This window comes from Pseudochaenichthys georgianus, chromosome 9, assembly GCF_902827115.2.
Source record: "Pseudochaenichthys georgianus chromosome 9, fPseGeo1.2, whole genome shotgun sequence".
Taxonomy (NCBI): domain Eukaryota; kingdom Metazoa; phylum Chordata; class Actinopteri; order Perciformes; family Channichthyidae; genus Pseudochaenichthys; species Pseudochaenichthys georgianus.
This window is the reverse complement of record NC_047511.1, coordinates 13,447,934-13,469,587: the sequence shown is the minus strand read 5'-3', so window position 1 is coordinate 13,469,587 and position 21,654 is coordinate 13,447,934. Positions and strand designations below refer to the sequence as shown.

The following is a 21,654-nucleotide window of genomic DNA, read 5'->3' as shown; positions in this document are numbered from 1 at the left end:
TCAGTCTCTTCCTATCATCAGCCGAGATGCTGCTGCCCCAGCGGGCCACACCATAGAAAATGGCTGATGCCACAACAGAGTCATAAAAGGTCTGAAGTAGTGCCCCCTGCACCCCGAAAGACCTCAGTCTCCTCAGCAGAAAGAGTCTACTCTGTTCCTTTCTGTACAGAGCAGCAGAATGATCAGTCCAGTCCAGTTTATTGTTCAGATGAACATCTAGGTATTTGTAGGATTTTCACAATCTCTATACAATACACACATACACAAACAGGAACTATAGACATCCATTAGTGGAGAGGTGTCAGGCAACCTGGCAGCTTCCAGTCCACATTTGTACTTGGTCCGACCTGGACTTGAACCGGGGCCCCTACAGTTCCCAAGCCAAGTCCCTACAGACAAAGAAAAGAGAATTATAATTAGAAAGGGAATATGAAAAACTAATCTTAAGTGCAATGTCTGATTCAAGTCTTATTTCACACTAAAAGAGGTTTAAAATTGAGGAAGTTATGAGATCATTTATTTGTTTCTGTTCCTCTTTTGCAGGTCCAGAGACAAAGCTGATGCAGAACTGTGGGAAAAGCACGTTCAAGAGGACCAGCATAGACCGACTGATGAATGTCCTAGTCCTTTGTGTGAGTCTTTTAATGATTTGCCCGTTTCCTCTGAACTTATGATAAACCTCAGTTAAAGGCAGTGGCGAGCCGTCAGGGCCCTCTAGGCCCTCTGTGAGGGCCTAAGATATTCTACAAAATAATATTTAAAAACATTAAAAAAAATAATATATTTTTTTAGTTATATTTTTTTAGTTATATTTTTAGTTATATTTTTCATTAGTTTTACCAAAATAACTTGATTTAATTGTATTTAAAATAACATTTCCAAAGAAATAAATCCTTCGAATCTGCCTATTCAGTTTCTGTTGGAATGTGAAGGGTTAAATGAAAGAAGCTCGTCTCTGCGAGTATTGTGAAGAGAGTTGGACGTCCAGGCAGTCCAGCTATGAATTCATAGAGGGCCCAGCTATAGTAACTGAACGAGAGAGTAATGTCAAATGACAGTACAATTGACCAATCATATCTTCCCTCTAAATGGGTGGGTGTTATTATCGCGGACTTTATGACAAGTTCCGCCCGCTGTGAAACTTTTCTTGTTTCCATAACAACAACAACTTCCTGTCAACAGGAGTTATTTTGTTAACTCGCCTTCAAAATGCCAAATTACACTTAAGACATACAACTGCAACGAAAGTAACAAACACAATGCAATATCCTTTTCAATTTCAAAGAACACAAATAGGGTTATTTACAGGTGTTGTTTTGTGTGGTAGTGGGTCGCTTTCATTGATGCGTTTTGCACCCCGGGCTGTTGTTTTGATATTCCGCTGAAGTATACGCTGTCACGTAATAACTCGAGGGAAGGGGTGGGGGTCAGAGGGCCTAGGTATAAAAGTCACGGCTCGCCACTGGTTAAAGGGACAGTTCCCCCGACAAATCAAAGTATACACTTTCTGTCATGGGGTTTGCAAGGCAGTTGGGCCTAAACCCTGAACAAAGGAAGCAGGTATAAGTACAGAAAAGCGTGCTTCAATTAAGATTAACAATAGTTTATATAAAGGGTAAAATTGTTTTTTCAAGAATGATTTCACCAAACAGCTACTACTTTTAATAATAATAATAACTAGAGAATGCAATTCCTGAAGAAATTGCTAGTGGGAATGCTTTATGCTGAAAAGCTGACGCTGAATTGCTATTCTGAAATGTAATGTGTAAGAAGAAAGTGAAGAATTTAGATGGAAATGATACATGAACACTGGGTGTTTGAATGTGTGATAAGAGAAGAAAAGAAAGTAAAAAAGCTTGGAAAAGCAGCAGCATATTTGAACTGCAAACTATTGAACTAACTTGATGACGAATGATCTGTCGCCATAGCAACGGTATTTGATGACACCCCATAATACGCTTGGATGTTTTGATGGCTGCATCGTTACCAAACCTGTGAAGTTTTGGGCCGTTTGGAGCATTTTCACTGAAGTTATGAGAAAACCGTGTTTCATAGCGAGCATTGTGTTGCCATGGCAACGGCATTTGAAGACATTTCAAAACTGTCAAGTAGATAGGGATGCGTTTCCATGGAACCAGCCTATGGTGAGATCTCAGATTTGGCGTAGAGCTGTTGAGGCATGGGCCGGTGATATACAAGCGAAGTTTGGGGACGATCGGACGGTGTCCATTGGAGTTACAGCGACATCGTGTTTCATGGTGAGGGATGCGTTTCCATGGAAACGGCATATGATGACTCCCCATAATTGACATAGAGCTGTTGAGGGCCGGACCATTAACCATTATCTGAAGTCTGGTGCTGTTTTAGACCATTTGCATAGGTATCACGACAACATCGTGTTTTATGTTTTATGGCGAGGGATGCGTTTCCATGGCAGCAACATATGGTGAGATCTCAGATTTGGCGTAGAGCTGTTCAGGCAAGCGAAGTTTGGGGGACGATCGGACCGTGTCCATTGGAGTTACAGCGACATCTTGTTTTATGGCGAGGGATGCCTTTCCATGGAAACAGCATATGATGACATCCCATAATTGACGTAGAGCTGAAGTCTGCTGCTCTGAGCATGTCAGTTGGAGTTATGACATCATCGTGTTCCATGACACAGGTGTTTATATTTGAGCTTACAACGTGTCCAGAGATCAAAGGTCTCCATGGTGATGTGCAGTAATCAGTGAGAGGAGAGCATTTTCATTGTTCTGAATGAGAGATAAACCTCTTAAATGTGAACGTTTTGTTGAAGAACCGTAACAGATATCGGTGAAATTTCAAAGTGTGAAGCATGTCAAGAAACTTGAGCATCTGAAGTGTAGTTTTTGTGTACTTTCGGGTTAATAATATGGCCTTTTTGGCAGATTAACTAAAGGTGTGCGGCTGCTGTGGTGGGGAAAGATGAGGCTGAATTTACAATGGGGTTTAATGGAGACATGTTGAAAGTTGTTGTCATTTCATGCCCTCGAGAGGCATTTTGTTTAATTATTGATGGCATGATGTTTTCCTACGTTTCTCATGAAAAATTATGTCTCAGGACTGTAGGGTTTGGGAATTATGACAGGTTTAAAAGAAAATATGAAGGCAAAATTCAATCTGTCCTCCACTCTGTGACATCACGCACTCTAAAATCTGAAGAAGGCCTCTTTACCAAGGTCTGAACAATGTTTAATATCTCTAAAAGTACAAATCAGATTTAAAAGTTGTTTGAATAATGTCAGAAAGATGTGTAACATTTTAAAGTTGGAAAGAGGTTTCTGAGTGAAAGTATGAAGAAGCAGTTAGCAGTTGAAGAAGGAGCAGTTAGCAGTTGAAGTTGCATGAAGATTGTTCAAATCTGAAGAGTTTCTCCATTGACTTCCATGTTAAAAATGTGATGAATTATGGGATGGATCTCTGGAATTATGAAAGTTATTAATAAGAAAAAAGTAATAGCCATCGATTCCCGACCGAGCTGAACATTTTGATGTTTGAACGGAGTTTCTGCGATGTGGAATGTGGGAGAAGAAGTGGTGCAAAATAACCCGGCGGAATAATAAAGAATGTTGTGCGTAGCATAACAGATAGTTGGAATGCTGTATCAGCATTCTCACTAAATAATACATTTTATTTATAAACGCGCCTTTCTAGGCTCAAGGTCGCCTTACAAGGTACACAAAGTTAAGTCTAGTTTTAGATTTATTGCAAAACTCTTCAAGATCTTGCGAAGTTATGAAATTGATTTAAGTGTGCAAAATAGCTAGAGTGTAACTTCCTACACAAAAAAATGTAATATGTATAAATGTAATAATAAAAACCGTTATTTTACATATCTCCAACATTGTTGATGCATCAGAAATCAACACTTACTGAACTTAAATGTTGTTTCTCAAAATGAGTTTGCGAGTTAAAGCAGGTTCCATTTTTGTGATGTATTTCCATGCAGATTTTCGGGTTCCTGGCTTTCATGTGCACCATCCTGGCGATAGGAAACTGCTTCTGGGAGCTGAAAGAAGGCTCACAGTTCACAGTCTTCCTGCCCAGACAAGATGGCAACGATGCTGGCTTCTCCGCCTTCCTCACATTCTGGTCCTACGTCATCATCCTCAACACTGTGGTGCCCATATCTCTCTATGTTAGGTAAAGACGTATGTGCAATGGCTATTTATTTAATGAGATTTTGAACTCAAATGCAGAGATGGCAAAAATACACACATCCTTTACTCAAGTATAAGTACAGATACTCGTGTTTAAAAATACTCTGGTAAAAGTAGAAGTACTGACTGAACTTCTTTACTCAAGTAAAATTAAAGAAGTATGGGCTTCGAAATGTACTTAAGTAAAAAGTACCCATAACTACCATCTGTTTTAAAGAGTAACTGACCTCACTTTATATTAATAGAACAATAATGTCATTGTGAGATAATGAATGTTTCCATGCTGAACAACGGCAAAATGACAACGTTTTCATTGGTCCCTCTTCTTTAGAGAAGACCAGGAAATGATGGATACACGGATCGTGTTAAAATCAATAGGCACGCAATGACTCTAAATAATAATAATCACGCCACCAAACACACATTCAAACTAAAGGAACCAGCCTGTTTGGAAAATGTAAGAAGTAGAAAGTACAGGTATTTGTGTTAAAAATGTAAGAAGTAAAAGTAAAACGTCTTCAGAAAAATAAGTAGTGGAGTAAAGTACTGATACCAGAAAAATGTACTTAAGTACAGTGATGAAGTATTTGTACTCCACTGCTTCCCACCTCTGCTCAAATGACATCAAACATCCAGTGAGAGTAGGGAAAAGTTAGCATAATGTTTAAAGACAACTTCTTCTTCTTCTTCTTCTTCTTCCTGCTACTTCTTCGGCAGTGTGGAGATCATCCGGCTGGGGAACAGCTTCTACATCGACTGGGACAGGAAGATGTACTACTCACGGAGCGACACCCCCGCCGAGGCTCGCACCACCACGCTGAACGAGGAGCTGGGCCAGATCAAGTACATTTTCAGTGACAAAACAGGGACGCTCACGCAGAATATCATGACCTTCAACAAGTGCTCCATCAACGGCAAATCATACGGTGAGACTCATGACTTCTACCCGTAGTTCTGATGCCGTTTTCTATAATCAAGTTTGTTTTTCGTTTTGTGAATACATCAGCAGCTCTGGAGACTTTTTCTCCACAACAATGGCAAGAGGCATCTTAGGGTTTCTGACTCAGAAAAAAGTGCCTTTGTTTGTGATTTGTGATCAATGTAATCTATAATAGCACACAATGATGCCGCACAGCATTTTATAATTGTGATAATTCATATAGGAATACAGAATTATGTCATACTGTATATAAAGAACATATCGGCTATTCATTTGAGTACACATTCAATTCCAATACAAAGTTGTTTTTAATATTTGTATTAAAAAGCATACAGACAGCATTGATACAGATTCAGATACCATGCTTCATTTTAGATGTACAACTGCAAAATAAATACAAATAGAAGGAGAGGCAAAACAGAACAGAAAAATCATGACTCAAACTTACAAAATCAAACAAAAAATAAATAAGATAATCATTTTAAAAGAATGAATAAAAATACAAAAATAAATGATTAACACGGTAGGAAAAAGCAAATAATAGTATAGTTAAATTAATTATAGTTCTTCTATATTCTTCATGCAACTGGTTCATTTATGTTTCTCAACTTAATACTTTTCTTTATCTTTTTCAGGTGATGTGTATGACTGCACAGGTCAAAGACTGGAAATAACTGAGGTGAGCTGGATGTTGATAATTAAAATTCAGCAAGTCCTTATACCTAGATTGCAATTAATTAAGTCGTTTGTTTTTTATGTCATATTTTTCTATACAACTTCCCCGTTCCCCTGTTTACAACAGTGTTGCTTTATCATCGAGGAGTCATTGGATTTAACACTGTGGATGCGTAACCACAACACAATAGCTGTTGTCAATAAAATAACTGAAGACAGATTGATATCATAATGAGGATAAGGCTTGATTTTACCACATCAATTATATAAATGAACCTCTCTCTCTCAGCATACAGAGAGGGTGGACTTCTCCTTCAACACGCTGGCGGACCCCCGCTTCAGGTTCCACGACCACTCCCTGGTGGAGGCGGTGAAGCTGGAGAACCCAGAGGTCCACACCTTCTTCAGACTGCTGGCCCTCTGCCACACCGTCATGGCAGAGGAGAAGAAAGAAGGTTAACACATCCTCTGTCTTTGATAGATAAAACCAAATATTGTAGTGACCACAAATGGCCAACTTTATCTAAACCTGAAGGCAAATCCTCTTCCCTGACATTTCTGCTCCTTCAGGTGAGCTGTCCTATCAGGCGCAGTCTCCAGATGAGGGAGCTTTGGTAACCGCCGCCAGAAACTTTGGATTTGTCTTCCGCTCACGCACGCCGGACAGCGTTTCCATTGTGGAAATGGGACAGCAGCGCAGCTATGAACTCCTGGCCATCCTCGATTTCAACAACGTCCGCAAGAGGATGTCCGTCATAGGTCAGTAATCCTCTAAAAACAGATTGGAAATAATTCAGAGTTAAGGTTCCTAATCAGTATTCCTCTGTTTTTGGCCAAAATTGTAGCCATGTGAGGTAAAAGAGAAATTATAATTATAAAACAACAAATGATAATCGTGTAAAATGTAAATGGTCTGCAAAGACTAAGATCCCAAAGTTCCCCCCAACTGAAATGCCTCCATTGGACTCCTTTGTTTACTTCTGTAACATAGTGACATCACTGTGTAACACGCATGCTTCTATTGGCTAGCGCTCCAACACATTGTATGATATAGGCTAAGGGTGGGACATTTCTAAGTGGTTGACCAATCACAACAGAGCAGGCCAGCTAACCAATCAGCAGACTGGGCTCTGGTTTCAGACAGAGGGTGAAAAGAGATGCTGCAGCACAGGCAGTATGAGAAAGATAAAGAGCTTTTTGAACATTAAAGCATGTTAACAAGTAGAGGCACAAAATACTAAGCTTTGAAGCTGAAAATCAGCATAATAGGGCGCCTTTGAGTAGATTCAGTTTCTTTTATTCTGGACACTTTGGTGACATATACAAAATGATGCAATGAAGAAAAAAAAAAGACTAGATATTAAAATAAAGCACTGCTTTCTTGTAATAATGTATTTCTTTGCTCTTTTTCTTACTCTTTATTTTCTATGTATTGTTTTGTTCTCATTAAGGCTACTCAAAACTGTGTCGATACATAACAGATTGGGACTGTAACTATTATTAAGTTGTGTGTGTGTGTGTGTGTGTGTGTGTGTGTGTGTGTGTGTGTGTGTGTGTGTGTGTGTGTGTGTGTGTGTGTGTGTGTGTGTGTGTGTGTGTGTGTGTGTGTGTGTGTGTGTGTGTGTGTGTGTGTGTGTGTGTGTGTGTGTGTGTGTGTGTGTGTGTGTGTGTGTGTGTGTGTAGTTCGGAGTCCAGAGGGGAAGCTCTCTCTCTACTGTAAAGGCGCAGACACGATCATCTACGAGAGGCTGCATCAGTCCTGCAGCAAGCTGATGGACGTCACTATAGAGCAGCTTAATGTCAGTAACATCTCACTGTGTGTGTACAGTACATGTTTGTCAACAAAAAAGGACATTTCTTTTTGAAAAGCAAGGCAAGTTTATTTAAATAGCACGTTTCAACACAAGGCTATTTAAAGTGCTTTACAAAAAGGAAAGACATTAAGAGCATTAAGAAATAGTGCAACAGAAACACATTTTAAAATGGCCTTTAAAAAAACTGTCATTGAAAAGCAAAGAGAATAAAATAAACATAAAACAAACTATATATATAATAACACAGGTATAAAATGCATGAATACAAGTTACAGTGCAGTGTAAGATATGAAAAGTTAAATTCAAAGAAGCGGCAAAAAGAACGAAAGTTAATTCTCGTTCTCCATCTTTTGCCGGATGTCTGTCCCTGCATGGCTTTGTGTTAGTCAAGTGTGTTTGCAAAGTTCATCCTAATGAGCATGAAACTGCGTACATGCAGTTACATCAAGTCCACAGAGAGGACATTTCAAAACCTTTTAAAAAGCTTGTGAATGGGGGCACAGACATCAAACATAAAGTATTTACATGACATATTATCAACACATCCAGAATTAAGAGAGTTCATGTATTATACAGAAACATTACAAGCTCACACCACCCTAACCCTAACCAAACATCCCATAAACTAATCTCCCTAACTGCCTAATGGTCTAAAACATGTATTCAATCAGTCTAAACATCGGTTGAAATAAAAAAGATCAGAGCTATTTTAAAGGTCCAAATAAGAGTTAAAAGGTTTTGATCCGAGGTTAAAAAAATCAATCATCATTGGACTCAAAGACTCAAATATGGATTATGTATTTGAGGGCTCATAAGGTCAGAAGTGCATACATCATTTCAAAAGTAAAGAAAATCCATAAGTAAAAGGACCAAAAACAACAATGCATCGCTCCATCTCGCAGTACTTTCCCACATCCCTCCCTGACCATGACACCTACTGGTTCCTACTAAAGACATGAATCTTTAAAAAGAGCTTGCAAATGCTTTGTAATTACCTGCTTGATGCTGTAGTCTACATTTACTCAAACAGGAGGAAATGCATTTCTCAGGGGCTATTTTTACAAGCAATGTCATACAATTTTTGTTTATTTATTAGGATTGTGTTGGATTGACTCAAGATAAACTACTGTAACATCTCCATGTTCATCTTTGTGGACAATTTATGTGATTTGGAGGAGTAGCCCTTCTGCTGGGGTCTTTTTTCAGTTTCTATTAATTTCCTTATATCTCCCTTTAATGAATTTTTTCAGATCAAAAACGGATTATCTCCAAAATGTTTTTCTCTCCTCTTGGAGTTTATTGCCTGGGTCAGAAAATACACACAGCTGGGTGTATTCTGTTCCTATCTCTCAATACAGTCAGTGTGTGTGTGTGTGTGTTGGTTGTTCCAGGATCTGCGTGGTGAATTTATGAGTGTGTACTTGCATATGTAATCCATTCAAGTATGTACATGCCGCTCTACAGGAGTTTGCAGGGGAGGGTCTGCGGACTCTGGTGCTGGCCTACAAGGATCTGGATGAGGGGTATTTTAATGAGTGGAAACAGCGCCACCATGAGGCCAGCACCCTGCTGGACGACCGGGAGAGCAAACTGGACGAGCTGTACGAGGAGATAGAGAAGGACCTGCTGGTAGGAAATATGACTCTCTTTTCACTAAGGCTCCTAATGTAAATACTGGATTTTGTGTTTGAATTGCATGTTGATTGTGTATCTGAATGTGTGTGTGCAGCTGCTTGGAGCGTCAGCTATCGAGGACAAGTTGCAAGACGGAGTCCCTCAGACCATCGAGCAGCTGTCCAAAGCAGACATCAAAATCTGGGTTTTGACTGGTGACAAGCAAGGTGCATAACTTCACATATAAAGAGAGAATTGTATTTACTATATATCGTATAACTGTTTTGGTTTGCAAGGCCGTTCATCCTTTTTTTACTTTTAATTTATTGAATTGGTTTGTCCCTATGTGTACTTAAAATATAAACTCACTTCTTTACAGGCAGTACAAGTTTAAAAAAAAGTATAATATGCCTTAAATCTGAGGGCATGTCCTTACATGTATAACAGAACGATTAAAATAAAACAATATTAAGAAGAAAAAAATGAAATATGTATATTTATATACACTTATTTTATGTATATATATATATATATATGTATATATATTTATGCATAGATACATACACACATACATACATACAGTGTATATATACACAGTACACACACACACACACACACACACACACACACACACACACACACACACACACACACACACGCACGCACGCACATACATACATACACACATACATACATACATAGACACATTTAGTCTCAAATAAATCATGATTATACTAATGTATTACAACTACAATAGTTCTGCTTATAGCCCATAATTATATAGCAAAGTCGGTTGTGCCAAAACATTACTATCCAGCCACTTTATTTGGAGGTAAAGCACTAAGAAATGTTTTTTAAAATGCAGAGAAACACAATGTACACAACTATGCTTATCCAGTAAGCCAATCGTTAATCTTGGAAGAATATTTACACCAAACATTGTGTGTAGAATTTCCTTTGTTTCTCTTTTGTGGCAAAAGTTTAGTTGTCTGTCTGCTCATATTTCTAACCGCATTTGACCAAATAGATCAACCTTTGTATTTCGCTTTTTTGAGTAACACAAATAATCCAGATACTCTAAAGCAGGGGTGGGGAACCTTTTTCCTCTCAAGGGCCATTTCAATTTTTTCAACATCCTCCGAGGGCCGTACAAATTATTGACGTCTGCTTAAAAATACTAAAATCACAGCCCATCCATTTGGCCTTTCTTTCATGCTGTGCAAAGAAAAAGCAACCTCTTAATCCAGATATTTTACCATGATTCGCGCATGCATGCACGTGCACAGTTGTGGCATGACCACCAACACAGAAAGATATGGACACAAGATGTGTGCAATTTAGTTTCTTATCCATGTGAACATGATTTAAGTGGGGGGGGACCTAACCTCCTCTAGGGGGGTCCACCGGGAAGATTTTTTTTTAAATATTGAAGTTAAAAGCATCAATCTGGTGCACTTTGAGAGCAACATTAGGAGAACTATGGATACATCTCTCAATATCCATATGAAACAGAACTGGAAGCAGATTTTCTTTTTCTTAAATGGATATTTTACAAATCACTCCCCTTTCAAACTGTATTCTTGTTTATTAATAACAACTTTTTTTTACTGTCATATAGTATTTTATACCCGTTTACTGTATTCTCTTATTTTTTTATAGCTATAATGATCATATAAAGATGTGCCTTTACCTCACTGGTAGTAGAAAAAGCTTCTTATATTCGTTAGCATAGCTAGCTAACCAGATGCTAATAACAACAAAGTTATTGACTGTATGATCAGTATGACAGATGAACAGATCGCCACTGGGCTTTCAACTAAAGACACAGCCACGCAAAAACTGCGGCATGTGTACGGCTCCTTATGGCTACTGACATTTGTGAAGTCCCGGTCCGGAGGCGTCTATCGTTATTCCAACCCAGTTTAGATTTAACCACGCCCACTTCCGCATTACGCAAGAACGTAGCTCTACGCGATAGCGTCATAGACTTCTTCTTCGGCAGATAGCGGTCGCGGTAAAGCAGGATATTGAATAGTTGTTTTTTGTCTTTCCAAAGGATTTGTTGACTGAAAGTAAACGATCCTGTAATCAAAGCCATATCGAAGAGTCCTAAGATTGTATTACTGGTGTTTTATCATCTATAAATAGCCTGTGTGTATTCTCAAATGTCGTTTTCAGGACAAACAAAAGACGTTTTAAATATCTTATCAGCTGGTGTAAGTGCAGAATATTGAATAAATACATGTGTGAGTACATATAAGTGTGTGTTTATATGTTTATAAATGAATAAATGTGTGTGTATATATATATAAAACAGTATCATTAAATAATGCTGTGTGTGTATAAATGAATGAATACATCTGTGTATATTTATGAATAAATACATGTGAGTACATATATAAGTGTGTGTGTGTATATGAATAAATGTATATAAATATATATATATAATAGTATCATTAAATAATGCTGTCAGATAAATGAAGTACACAGTAATAGTCAAGGTTATATTCAATATTCTGCACTTACACCAGCTGATAAGATATTTAAAACGTCTTTTGTTTGTCCTGAAAACGACATTTGAGAATACACACAGGCTATTTATAGATGATAAAACACCAGTAATACAATCTCAGGACTCTTCGATATGGCTTTGATTACAGGATCGTTTACTTTCAGTCAACAAATCCTTTGGAAAGACAAAAAACAACTATTCAATATCCTGCTCATCCTGCTTTACCGCGACCGCTATCTGCCGAAGAAGAAGTCTATGACGCTATCGCGTAGAGCTACGTTCTTGCGTAATGCGGAAGTGGGCGTGGTTAAATCTAAACTGGGTTGGAATAACGATAGACGCGGCCCGCAGCGGCGTTCTGGTGCTCTGCTCTCCGGCAGCTCTAAACCCCTGTCAGACGAGACATATACCACGTGATGACACGTTAGGCTCGTGTTGTATTCAAGGACCCTGACCGTGGCCAGGAAAAACAGGCACTCGCTTACATATTTTGCGGTCTAGATTTCTTAATTTTGTTTCTTTTTTGCGTGTGTTACCTCGAGGGCCGTATCAAATTGTCTCGCGGGCCGTATACGGCCCGGGGGCCGGAGGTTCCCCACCCCTGCTCTAAAGCATCCTAATTTTGTAATGTGCATCATAACCATAGACTGTATATGATCATAACATATCCTATCTCCTCTCAAGTATTTCCGATGCTGGCCTGAAAATCATGCTGAACCAGAGTCTTTAACTCTTATATGACTACTTTTATTGTATTTTTGTTCTGCTCTTCATATCTGTCTAAACAGTTTATTTACTAATAATTGATGTTCCAGAAACGGCGGAAAACATTGGGTACTCGTGCAACTTACTGCAGGAGGAGATGAACGACGTGTTCATCATATCAGCCAATTCTCCCGAGGACGTCAGACAGGCACTGAGGTCAGAGGAAGTGAAAAGAAACAGTTTGATTTCACACTGAACTGAAGAAACTGAGCTGATTATGAAGCGCTGCCGTGCATCCAACCATTTGTATGTTTTCAGGGATGCACGAACCTCCATGAAACCAGGAGAGGATTCAGTGTTTTTGCCGGAAGGCACTCTGGGTAAAGGTGTGAAAGTGATGGCAGACGAGGCGGTGAATGGAGAGCACGGATTGGTCATCAACGGACACAGCCTGGTACGCTATGAGAAGTTTCCCAATTACAATCTGTGACTTGGTATACTCATACCTAAACTGGGAGAAAGTGATATTTGTATATTGCAGCAAAACCTCAAAAATACATTCCATAATATGGAACATTGCTTTAATTTGTGTGAAAAATAATTAACCAGACCTATTTAATAAAGACCTCATAAAAACTCAGAACCACCTTCACTGTTTGTACTTTGGACTTGCACCATTATGTTCATACTTGGACTTGCACTTTCAAATTGAGATGTATATATATTTAACATAACCATAATTATACATATCTCTATTTATGTAAACACGTTTAATATTAATTTATACTGACTTTTATTGTGTATTATTATCCTTGTGTAAACCTACATTTATGAAGGGATCAATAACATTTTATTTGATTGAATCTTAATAAATTAATTTAGTTACAGTCGAGCGTAATACAATTTTTGATGAACTACTTAATTCAAAATGTGTGAAAAAATGAATTATACAACACCCAAGTAAGACTTCAGCAGTGCTTCTGTTTCACTTGTTTTGCAAAGAATATCTGATCTTTGCTCAATCTGACCACATCAGTCCAAGCCCATACCTGGTTTTTACTACTGCTTATTGGTATTTTAGCTACATCCAGTCTCTGACACTGTACAGGTTATATTTTCAGCTGTTGTATAATTCCATTTCTCATCCCTTCCCTATTTCCCCCCCATGTTCCCTCAGGCGTACGCCCTGGAGCGCAGCATGGAGCTGGAGTTCCTGAGGACAGCGTGCATGTGTAAGGCTGTGATCTGCTGCAGGGTCACTCCTCTGCAGAAGGCTCAGGTGGTGGAACTGGTGAAGAAGTACAAGGGGGCGGTAACCCTGGCCATAGGAGACGGAGCCAACGACGTCAGCATGATCAAAGGTACCATAGCAGCTCTATGTGTAGAAGTTAAAGATAACATCATCACATAACATGTCAATTAGCACTTGATTTACAAAAAGGACTTGCTTAAAGTTCAATATCATAGACATGTCTGGGGGCATTTTGGGTATGTTGCCCAAGGACACGGACATGTTGACTGTCGGAGCCGGGGATCGAGTTTTGGTACACCTCTGCCCCTGAGTGGCCTCAAATTGAGTTATGCAGCTTTAAGATGCAACATTTTATGTGTTATCGCAGGAAACAAGAACAAAGTGACAGATTTGTTCTTCACTAATAGCAAATATATATTTTTATCCTAGCTGTTTTTTTGGATACAGAGTGATTCAAACACCTATTTTCTTCCTCTCTTTGTCCACACAGCGGCTCATATAGGCGTGGGCATCTCAGGCCAGGAGGGCATGCAGGCAGTCCTCTCCAGCGACTACTCCTTCGCCCAGTTCCGCTTCCTGCAGCGCCTCCTGCTGGTACACGGCCGCTGGTCCTACCTTCGCATGTGCAAGTTCCTGCGCTACTTCTTCTACAAGAACTTCACCTTCACCTTCGTCCACTTCTGGTTCGCCTTCTTCTGCGGCTTCTCTGCGCAGGTGAGAGTCCACTACGATAATTTACTGTCTACTTTTAATGGTTTAATGGTCTCTAAATATCTCAAATATATTTTGCAAAAAGTATTCCATGGTGTTTTTCTAATGGAATAAAGGAAAACAAAACTTTTTTTTTTGCTGCAACTTACGTTGCATTTACCAAGATCCTTTATTTTGGTTGATATGATTCTCTCCCATAAATCCCTTGGATTTGTATCTGATGGCCTTCTGGAGGGGCTTGAATCTTGACCTTGCTGCATCTGTATCATTAATATAATATATAATGTAAATATATCAGCCACTAAACAAGTACATCTTTTTCAGATCGTACTCCTGATGATTTACCTAGAACAGGGATTTTTTTTGTTTTTGCGCTGCTACTTCTTCTTTACAAAATAAACATCTTTAACTCTTCTTTGTTTAAGAATAAGGTTTGCAACTTTGTCTTTCAGACGGTGTACGATCAGTGGTTCATCACACTCTACAATCTGGTGTACACAGCACTACCTGTCCTGGGAATGAGTCTGTTCGATCAGGTAATTTAAATATATTCTCATTATGTATATGAATTACATGTATGAGTATTTATGTATGTTGTTTATTTATTTATTGTATTATTACTAATATTATTTATTTATCATTAGTACTAATACTTAACTTTTTTTTTTTCACGTATTAAAACAAATCCTGCTATTGGAAAAAGGCATACACTAAGCCTAAGGCATGTTTATTTGTTTTGTTTTTATTAAACTGCTTGTAAATCAATCAATCAATCTAAGATAATAATACTTACAATACACACAGGTTCATAAAGTGTGTGTGTAGTACGTGCATCTATCGCTCTGGAAAAAACATTGTAACATCTCAAGCTCTACACATGCATGGGAGCCATTCCATTCCAGTGTTTGTTGAATACCAACACAGATACATTATGTCGTAGTTGTTGTAGTTTATAGAATAAAATAAATGTTACGTGTTAATAGTACTCAAACACAGACCTATACATAGTAAAACCAGAGAAACTGATAATTTTGCAGTGGTCTCTTCATTTTTTCTAAAAAACAGCTGACTTCTTCTCCCCCCCCCCCCCCACCCCTGCTGGTCAGGATGTGAACGACGTGTGGAGTTTCCAGCAACCTCAGCTCTACGTGCCCGGTCAGCTCAACCTGTACTTCAGCAAGAAGGCCTTCTTCAAGTGTGCCCTCCACAGCTGCTACAGCTCCATGGTGCTCTTCTTCATCCCCTACGCCGCCATGCACGACACGGTGAGGGGGGACGGGAAGGACGTCGCCGACTACCAGTCCTTCGCCCTGCTCACACAGACATGTCTGCTGTTTGCCGTCACCATCCAGGTGAGAGGAAGCTTTACTCTTATGGATAGTCTTTTGCAGTAATCAGTCTTAGAATGAAAGGTCACCTGTTAGGACAAAATCCCCTTTTTACTGTCTTTTTTACATAAACATGTGTTCTGCGTTAAGAGATTCTGAAAGTTTCAGGAAAAAAGACCCCCTCTCTTTTTGTCCTGATCCATTTCTATAAAAACCTGTCTGAAAATGAGCTGATCAGATTTTGGCCACTTTATGATGTCATAACGATTTTTTGACTTGTGTAACCACTAGCTAACCAAGGTAACACCCCCCACCTTATCACCTGAATCTCCTCCTAGAGCAAAAGAGCAAAAGAGTAAAAGACACAGAATCAGCACTTTTGAAACAGGGCTGAAACAGAGGGGATTATGGGATGCTATATGATCTGTTTGGTATTTGGAGCCAAACACTTCAGAGACATGTTTTGTATATATCTGAGACCTATAATATATTGATGAAAAACAGTATAATAGGGGACCTTTAAACAAATGACTCATATGTTGTGTTTTCTCTCCGTGTTCATAGTTGGGTTTGGAGATGTCTTACTGGACGGCGGTGAACACTTTCTTCGTGTTGGGCAGTCTGGTCATGTACTTTGCTGTCACGTTCAGCATGTACAGTAACAGCATGTTCCTCATGTCTCCGTCAGCCTTCCCTTTTATCGGTGAGTGGGCAATTCATTAACTTACAAGATAATTGAATTTAAAGAAAGTCTTATGTACGTTTCCAACATTCGTCTTGGTTAGCGAGTAATGCTTTGCTTATATTTTATAAGCCAGAGAAAAGTTGCCAGTATAATTCAAATGAGTTTGATTATACTTGCAAACACAGTGTCAGAATAGTGTTTGGTGTGTTTGCACATTCAAAATGTTGTTTTACAACAAAACCAACTACCAAAACTGGCTCTGATCACTGATGTGTGATTATCCAAAATAAAGTTTATTTTTTTAGATAATCAAATTCTCAGCACCCTTGTGTCAAAAAGGTCACCAAGGTCAGTTTTTCCTTTTTTTCAGCAAAACATTACTTGCATCGTTGTCATATATGTTTAAAAAGTATCCTTTCAATCTTGACACAAAATTTGGCAGTTAACATTTCAAACAATTTCCAACTCGAGTGATGTTTGTTTTGTTGCCTGAACTTCTCTTCAACAATAGAAAATGATATCATATCTCAGGAATTAAATGTTTTATTGTTAATCTTGTCTATTGAACAGTTAACATTTGTATTTTTTCCCTCGTTCAATGTTACTTCCATCCAGAAAGTAAAGGTTATAAGTGCATTTTTTTTTTAAACTGACATTTGGAAAACATAGAAACATTTACAAATCTTATTATATGTGTTTGTTTATCCAGGAACAGCCCGTAACTCTTTGAACCAGCCCAACATTTGGCTGACGATCCTCCTCACCTCCATCCTGTGTGTCCTTCCTGTGGTCACATACCGCTTCCTGTTTATTCAGCTCTGCCCCACCATCAACGACAAGGTACGCATGAAGCTACACTTAACCTGCAGGCATGCTAAGAGTGAAGCTGGAGGCTATCATCAGTATCATTCACACACACACACACACGCACGCACGCATGCACACGCACGCACGCACACACACACACACACACACACACACACACACACACACACACACACACACTACACAAAGAAAATGAAAAAGTAGCCAGAACTTTTATAGAAACAATCTTAAAAACGATTTTAAAATTACATAGCTAGTAAATCATGACAAAATACTTGAAAAATAAAATATGTGCAGCAATCGAAATTAAAATTGGGAGCTGTGCAGATTTAAAAAGAAATAGCTTTGAACATAAATGTGCAAAGTATACAGAGTGATGTGCAGGGTTCATAATATTTAAGTTAACAAGATGTGTTCCAATCATAATTATTTAGCCAACAATCAAGCTGTAAGATGAGGGATATTTCTCAAACATGACAAACTTATTTATATTAGCTCTGCTTCTCATCAAAACCAGTATGTAAACTGCTATAAAAAATACCTAGCATAACATAGTGATTATAGCCACATCAAACATCTTGGTCCTTGAAGACTCATCATTTCCCCAAATGAATCTCGAAATAAGGTAGCACATGTTTTGGATAAGTTAGCCAGCCTTTTAACAATCTCCCCCAAACTCTCAGATGATGTTCAAGGTGAGACAGGCCAAAGCCTCACCCGCCCCCCCGCCTCGACGCACCCGAATCCGGCGCACCAGCTCCCGCCGCTCAGGCTACGCCTTCTCCCACGCGCAAGGCTACGGGGACCTGGTGACCTCGGGGCGCTTCCTGCGGCGCCCCGCTTTGTCCCGATCCTCAGGTTTGACCAACGCAGGCCGCACAGGCTTCAGTCCCATGGGCCGATCGGCGGGATACAGCCCGACGGGACGGCCGCAGAACGCCAAGGTCTCGGATGTGGAAGTTACGTCGCTGCAGATGTACAGAACTATCACTGACCCTTCCCTCTGACAGAGAGAGGGTTCACTTTAAGATCTGGGAGGAGGAATGATGTCACCTGGACAGCAACTGGTGTTTTAAAAGCTTCCATTTGTTCAATGAAGAACTTGCTTGTGCTTTCCGGAAAACGTCATATTATCTGCACGGTCAAGGTCAAGGTTTTGAAATGACCGTGCATTTTATTTTGTAACACTTTTATCAAAGGGAACTACAGCAAAGTGTGTCGATGGATCCCTTTCTTTAGATCATGAGCGTTCATGTTCAACATGCCTCATGCATAGCCATCAAATGAGAGGACAATGGAAACAGCTACAGGGTGATTCACTCACAGATAGGAACAACCAAAGAAACCAGGGGAAACTTTTTGACTTCAAGAAAAGGACAAAGTGTCATCATGTTTGCAGATTTCCTTTACCTCGGGAGTCTAGATGCACAGCAGGGCTTTGTATACAATTATTTTTTATTTTTGGTGTCTTTTTTAAAGCATTTTATTGTTTTCTCTTTAAAGATTTTTGCACTTTGGCAGTGGGAGGCAACTGAATGTTTGAACGATCATGAATGTTTCGTAGACAAAGTTCATATTCTCAGTGACGGCAAAAGTTAAGAAAATCTGCACGTTTATAATTGTTTACTTCAATCAACCTTCTCTGTCTGCATTTAAGAGGTTTATCGTTCTGTACACAAAGTTATATTGGTGATATTTCAATCGATTCCTCAAGTTTTTCCAGTAGTTCAGCATCTTTGGTGCAGTCTTGGCATTCTGCATTCAGAGCCAAACGCATGTGTTGAAAGGCCAGTGTGTAGTATTTATTAGGATCTTTTAGCAGAAATAAATATGTATAATATTAATTTCATTAATGTAAATCCTCTTTAGACCAAGATTGGTTGTGTGTGTGTGATCTTAGGATAAGCACATCTTCACTCAGTTGGCTGCAATGCTTGATACGGCTAAATCCTACAAACTGCGTGACGTATAAGTCATTTTGATTTGACATTCCATTAAAAAGCTGTTCATCAGATACTCCATCACATCATAATAAGTAATTATTTTACTAACGAACTAGCTTGCTGCAGTGTATGTGGCAATCAACTTGGTAGTAAGCAGTATTTCTAATTACTTTCCTCCATCTTTTTCTCTTCAGCTTAATGAAAATATAATTCCTGTATATTGCAATGCAGAAACAGCGCTGACAAGAATGTTTGATGGAAGATGATGAGGTTTTATGCAACCCAGTCAAGAACTAGTAATGTTTTTATGTGAAACAAACATATTGTATACAGTCCGGTAGCTTGTGCCCTCTGTGGGATCAATCTTCAAGTAATTATTTTAGTGTTTGACGGTTTCCAAACTATCTTTTTTTTTTGCGTGGATATGCAATTACTGTTTTTAATCACTCATCATCTTTTCATCTACAGTTACATTTAAACCATTAGAGCGGCCCTATTATCCCTTTCCTGTAGTCTGTTATATGTGTTTGTGTGCATGTAAATGGTCTGCAAAGGCTAATATCCCAAAGTTCCCTCCAGAGGGAGTTTCTCTCCAACACTCCCCCCCTGCCTGAAACACCTCCATTAGACTCCTTTGTTGACTTCTGTAACATAGTGACGTCACTACGTAACACTCGCCCTTCTATTGGTAAGCGCTCCAATACATTGTATGGGATAGGCTAAGGGTGGGACATCTCTAAGCTAAGTTGACCAATCACAACAGAGCCGGCCAGCTAACCAATCAGAGCAGACTGGGCTCTGGTTTCAGACAGAGGGTGAAAAGAGGTGCTGCAGCACAAGCAGTATGAGAAAAATAAAGAGCTTTTTGAACATTAAAGTATGGAGACATGTCACAGTAGAGACACAACATACAATTATGAACCTGACATTGAGAATAATGCGGCTTTCACACCAGCGCTTTTCCCTTTCTAGCTCCGAGCGGGAGCTTTTCTGGTTCAACTCCGGTTTCCCTTTTCTGCTCCCGCTCTGTTCACACCGCCCAGAGCTGCCGCTGCTGCGTCATGACGTCACCGTTTACGTGCCTGCTTCATAAAATCCAAACTGCGCGGAAATCACTCACATCGACAACAACAACAATGGCCGATTGTATTGAAGCGCTGTTCGCTTTGGTTATCCTCTTACGAAACGAAATAGAAGGCATCGGACGACTTTACAAGGCACGACTTTACAAGGGACGACTTTACTTGGAACTTTACAAACATCACATGCGAAATGCAAGACTTCTTTGTGGTCTTCAGCATCTACTTCAACCCGCCTCGACGTAAGAGAGACGTAAGCGCCGCCGCCTCTTAGCTCCGAAGCTCTTGCCTCTAGACCGACAATTTTTTGGAGCTGGAAGTGAACCGGATTCCGGAGCTAAGAGGCGGCGCCTCTGCGGTGTGAACAGGAAAAACGGTACTTTTCAGGCTCCAGCTCCGAGCCGGAGCTGAAAACGCGTTGGTGTGAAAGGGGCATAAGAGGCCCCCTTTAAGAAAGATGGTGGATGCCTTAACGTCATAAACGGTATTGTGTGTATCTGTAACCATGCGATTCAATCAGTCAAATTAAATATCAGCACACTAAAAGTTAAACCAAAGAATATGATTTATTAAGGCTTTGTGTGTTGTAGTCTAGTTTAAAGAGTCTGATGCTGGAGGTCAGTGTGGTGAATCTGATTTGCACCACTGCCAACTCAGTTTTTATTACTGCAAAGTGTTCATCATGCAAATATATTGAAGGTGCAGAATAAAACATTTAATCCATGTGTGTAAGTGGTTTCCTGCAATTGTATCTTTGTCAAAATGTTTATTATTTTTGAAATCAAGCTAATTTGGTTGTTTGTTTATCGATGTTGAATGTTTTCAGTGACGAAAGGTATAGTAGAGAATCCAGTTTGTGTTTAAACTGGAAATAATTCAAAAGATGGTGACAGCTTTATATCTTGCCCAAATTGCAGGTCTGCTAATGTCTTTTTACAATATTTCTGTGGTACTTTCCAAAATAAATTGTAGCCATAATAAAAACATAAGATATGCATCAGTATTTTACTATCAGATATATTTAGCCCTGAAGACTGAAGCTGTAACATGAGGAATATTTTTTACAATTATTTACCAAACATGAAAATATAATTTAGCTCATTTTGTAAAATGTTTTTACTGTAATAAAAAGATCTAAAAGATCAAGATGTTTTGTCTGTGCTCTCAAACCTTTTTTCCTTTAAGAAAAAATGTGTAATTTACATTTCTTTTTTGAGACATTCTCTTGAATGCAGTGTATTTTTCTAGAAACTTAGAGGTAGACATTTATTTTTTTATACAACTGAAATAATGGTTTATGGCCAATTCAGTGTTTTCACAGCTTTCCACTGATACTTTGGGCCACTGGGGCTGGAAGGGCGGTTCGATAATTTCTCTATGAATCCAA

The 21,654-nt window shown here is 39.1% G+C and overlaps 1 protein-coding gene across 1 annotated transcript in view; it reads left to right on the top strand.

The window, feature by feature from the left end:
* The window catches only part of LOC117452558 (phospholipid-transporting ATPase ID-like), a 62,521-nt gene extending 41,108 nt beyond the window's left edge, over positions 1-21,413 (top strand). Inside the window, exons 11-28 of the mRNA XM_034091261.2 lie at positions 544-632; positions 3,974-4,167; positions 4,902-5,110; positions 5,760-5,803; positions 6,089-6,254; positions 6,370-6,558; positions 7,483-7,598; positions 9,078-9,242; positions 9,343-9,454; positions 12,555-12,660; positions 12,763-12,898; positions 13,622-13,805; positions 14,187-14,410; positions 14,860-14,943; positions 15,514-15,759; positions 16,300-16,438; positions 17,130-17,260; positions 17,929-21,413. Coding sequence (XP_033947152.1) covers positions 544-632; positions 3,974-4,167; positions 4,902-5,110; positions 5,760-5,803; positions 6,089-6,254; positions 6,370-6,558; positions 7,483-7,598; positions 9,078-9,242; positions 9,343-9,454; positions 12,555-12,660; positions 12,763-12,898; positions 13,622-13,805; positions 14,187-14,410; positions 14,860-14,943; positions 15,514-15,759; positions 16,300-16,438; positions 17,130-17,260; positions 17,929-18,252 — 2,858 coding nt within the window. The 3' untranslated portion in view covers positions 18,253-21,413. The remainder of the gene's footprint in view (positions 1-543; positions 633-3,973; positions 4,168-4,901; positions 5,111-5,759; positions 5,804-6,088; positions 6,255-6,369; positions 6,559-7,482; positions 7,599-9,077; positions 9,243-9,342; positions 9,455-12,554; positions 12,661-12,762; positions 12,899-13,621; positions 13,806-14,186; positions 14,411-14,859; positions 14,944-15,513; positions 15,760-16,299; positions 16,439-17,129; positions 17,261-17,928) is intronic.
* Positions 21,414-21,654: the final 241 nt, after the last annotated feature.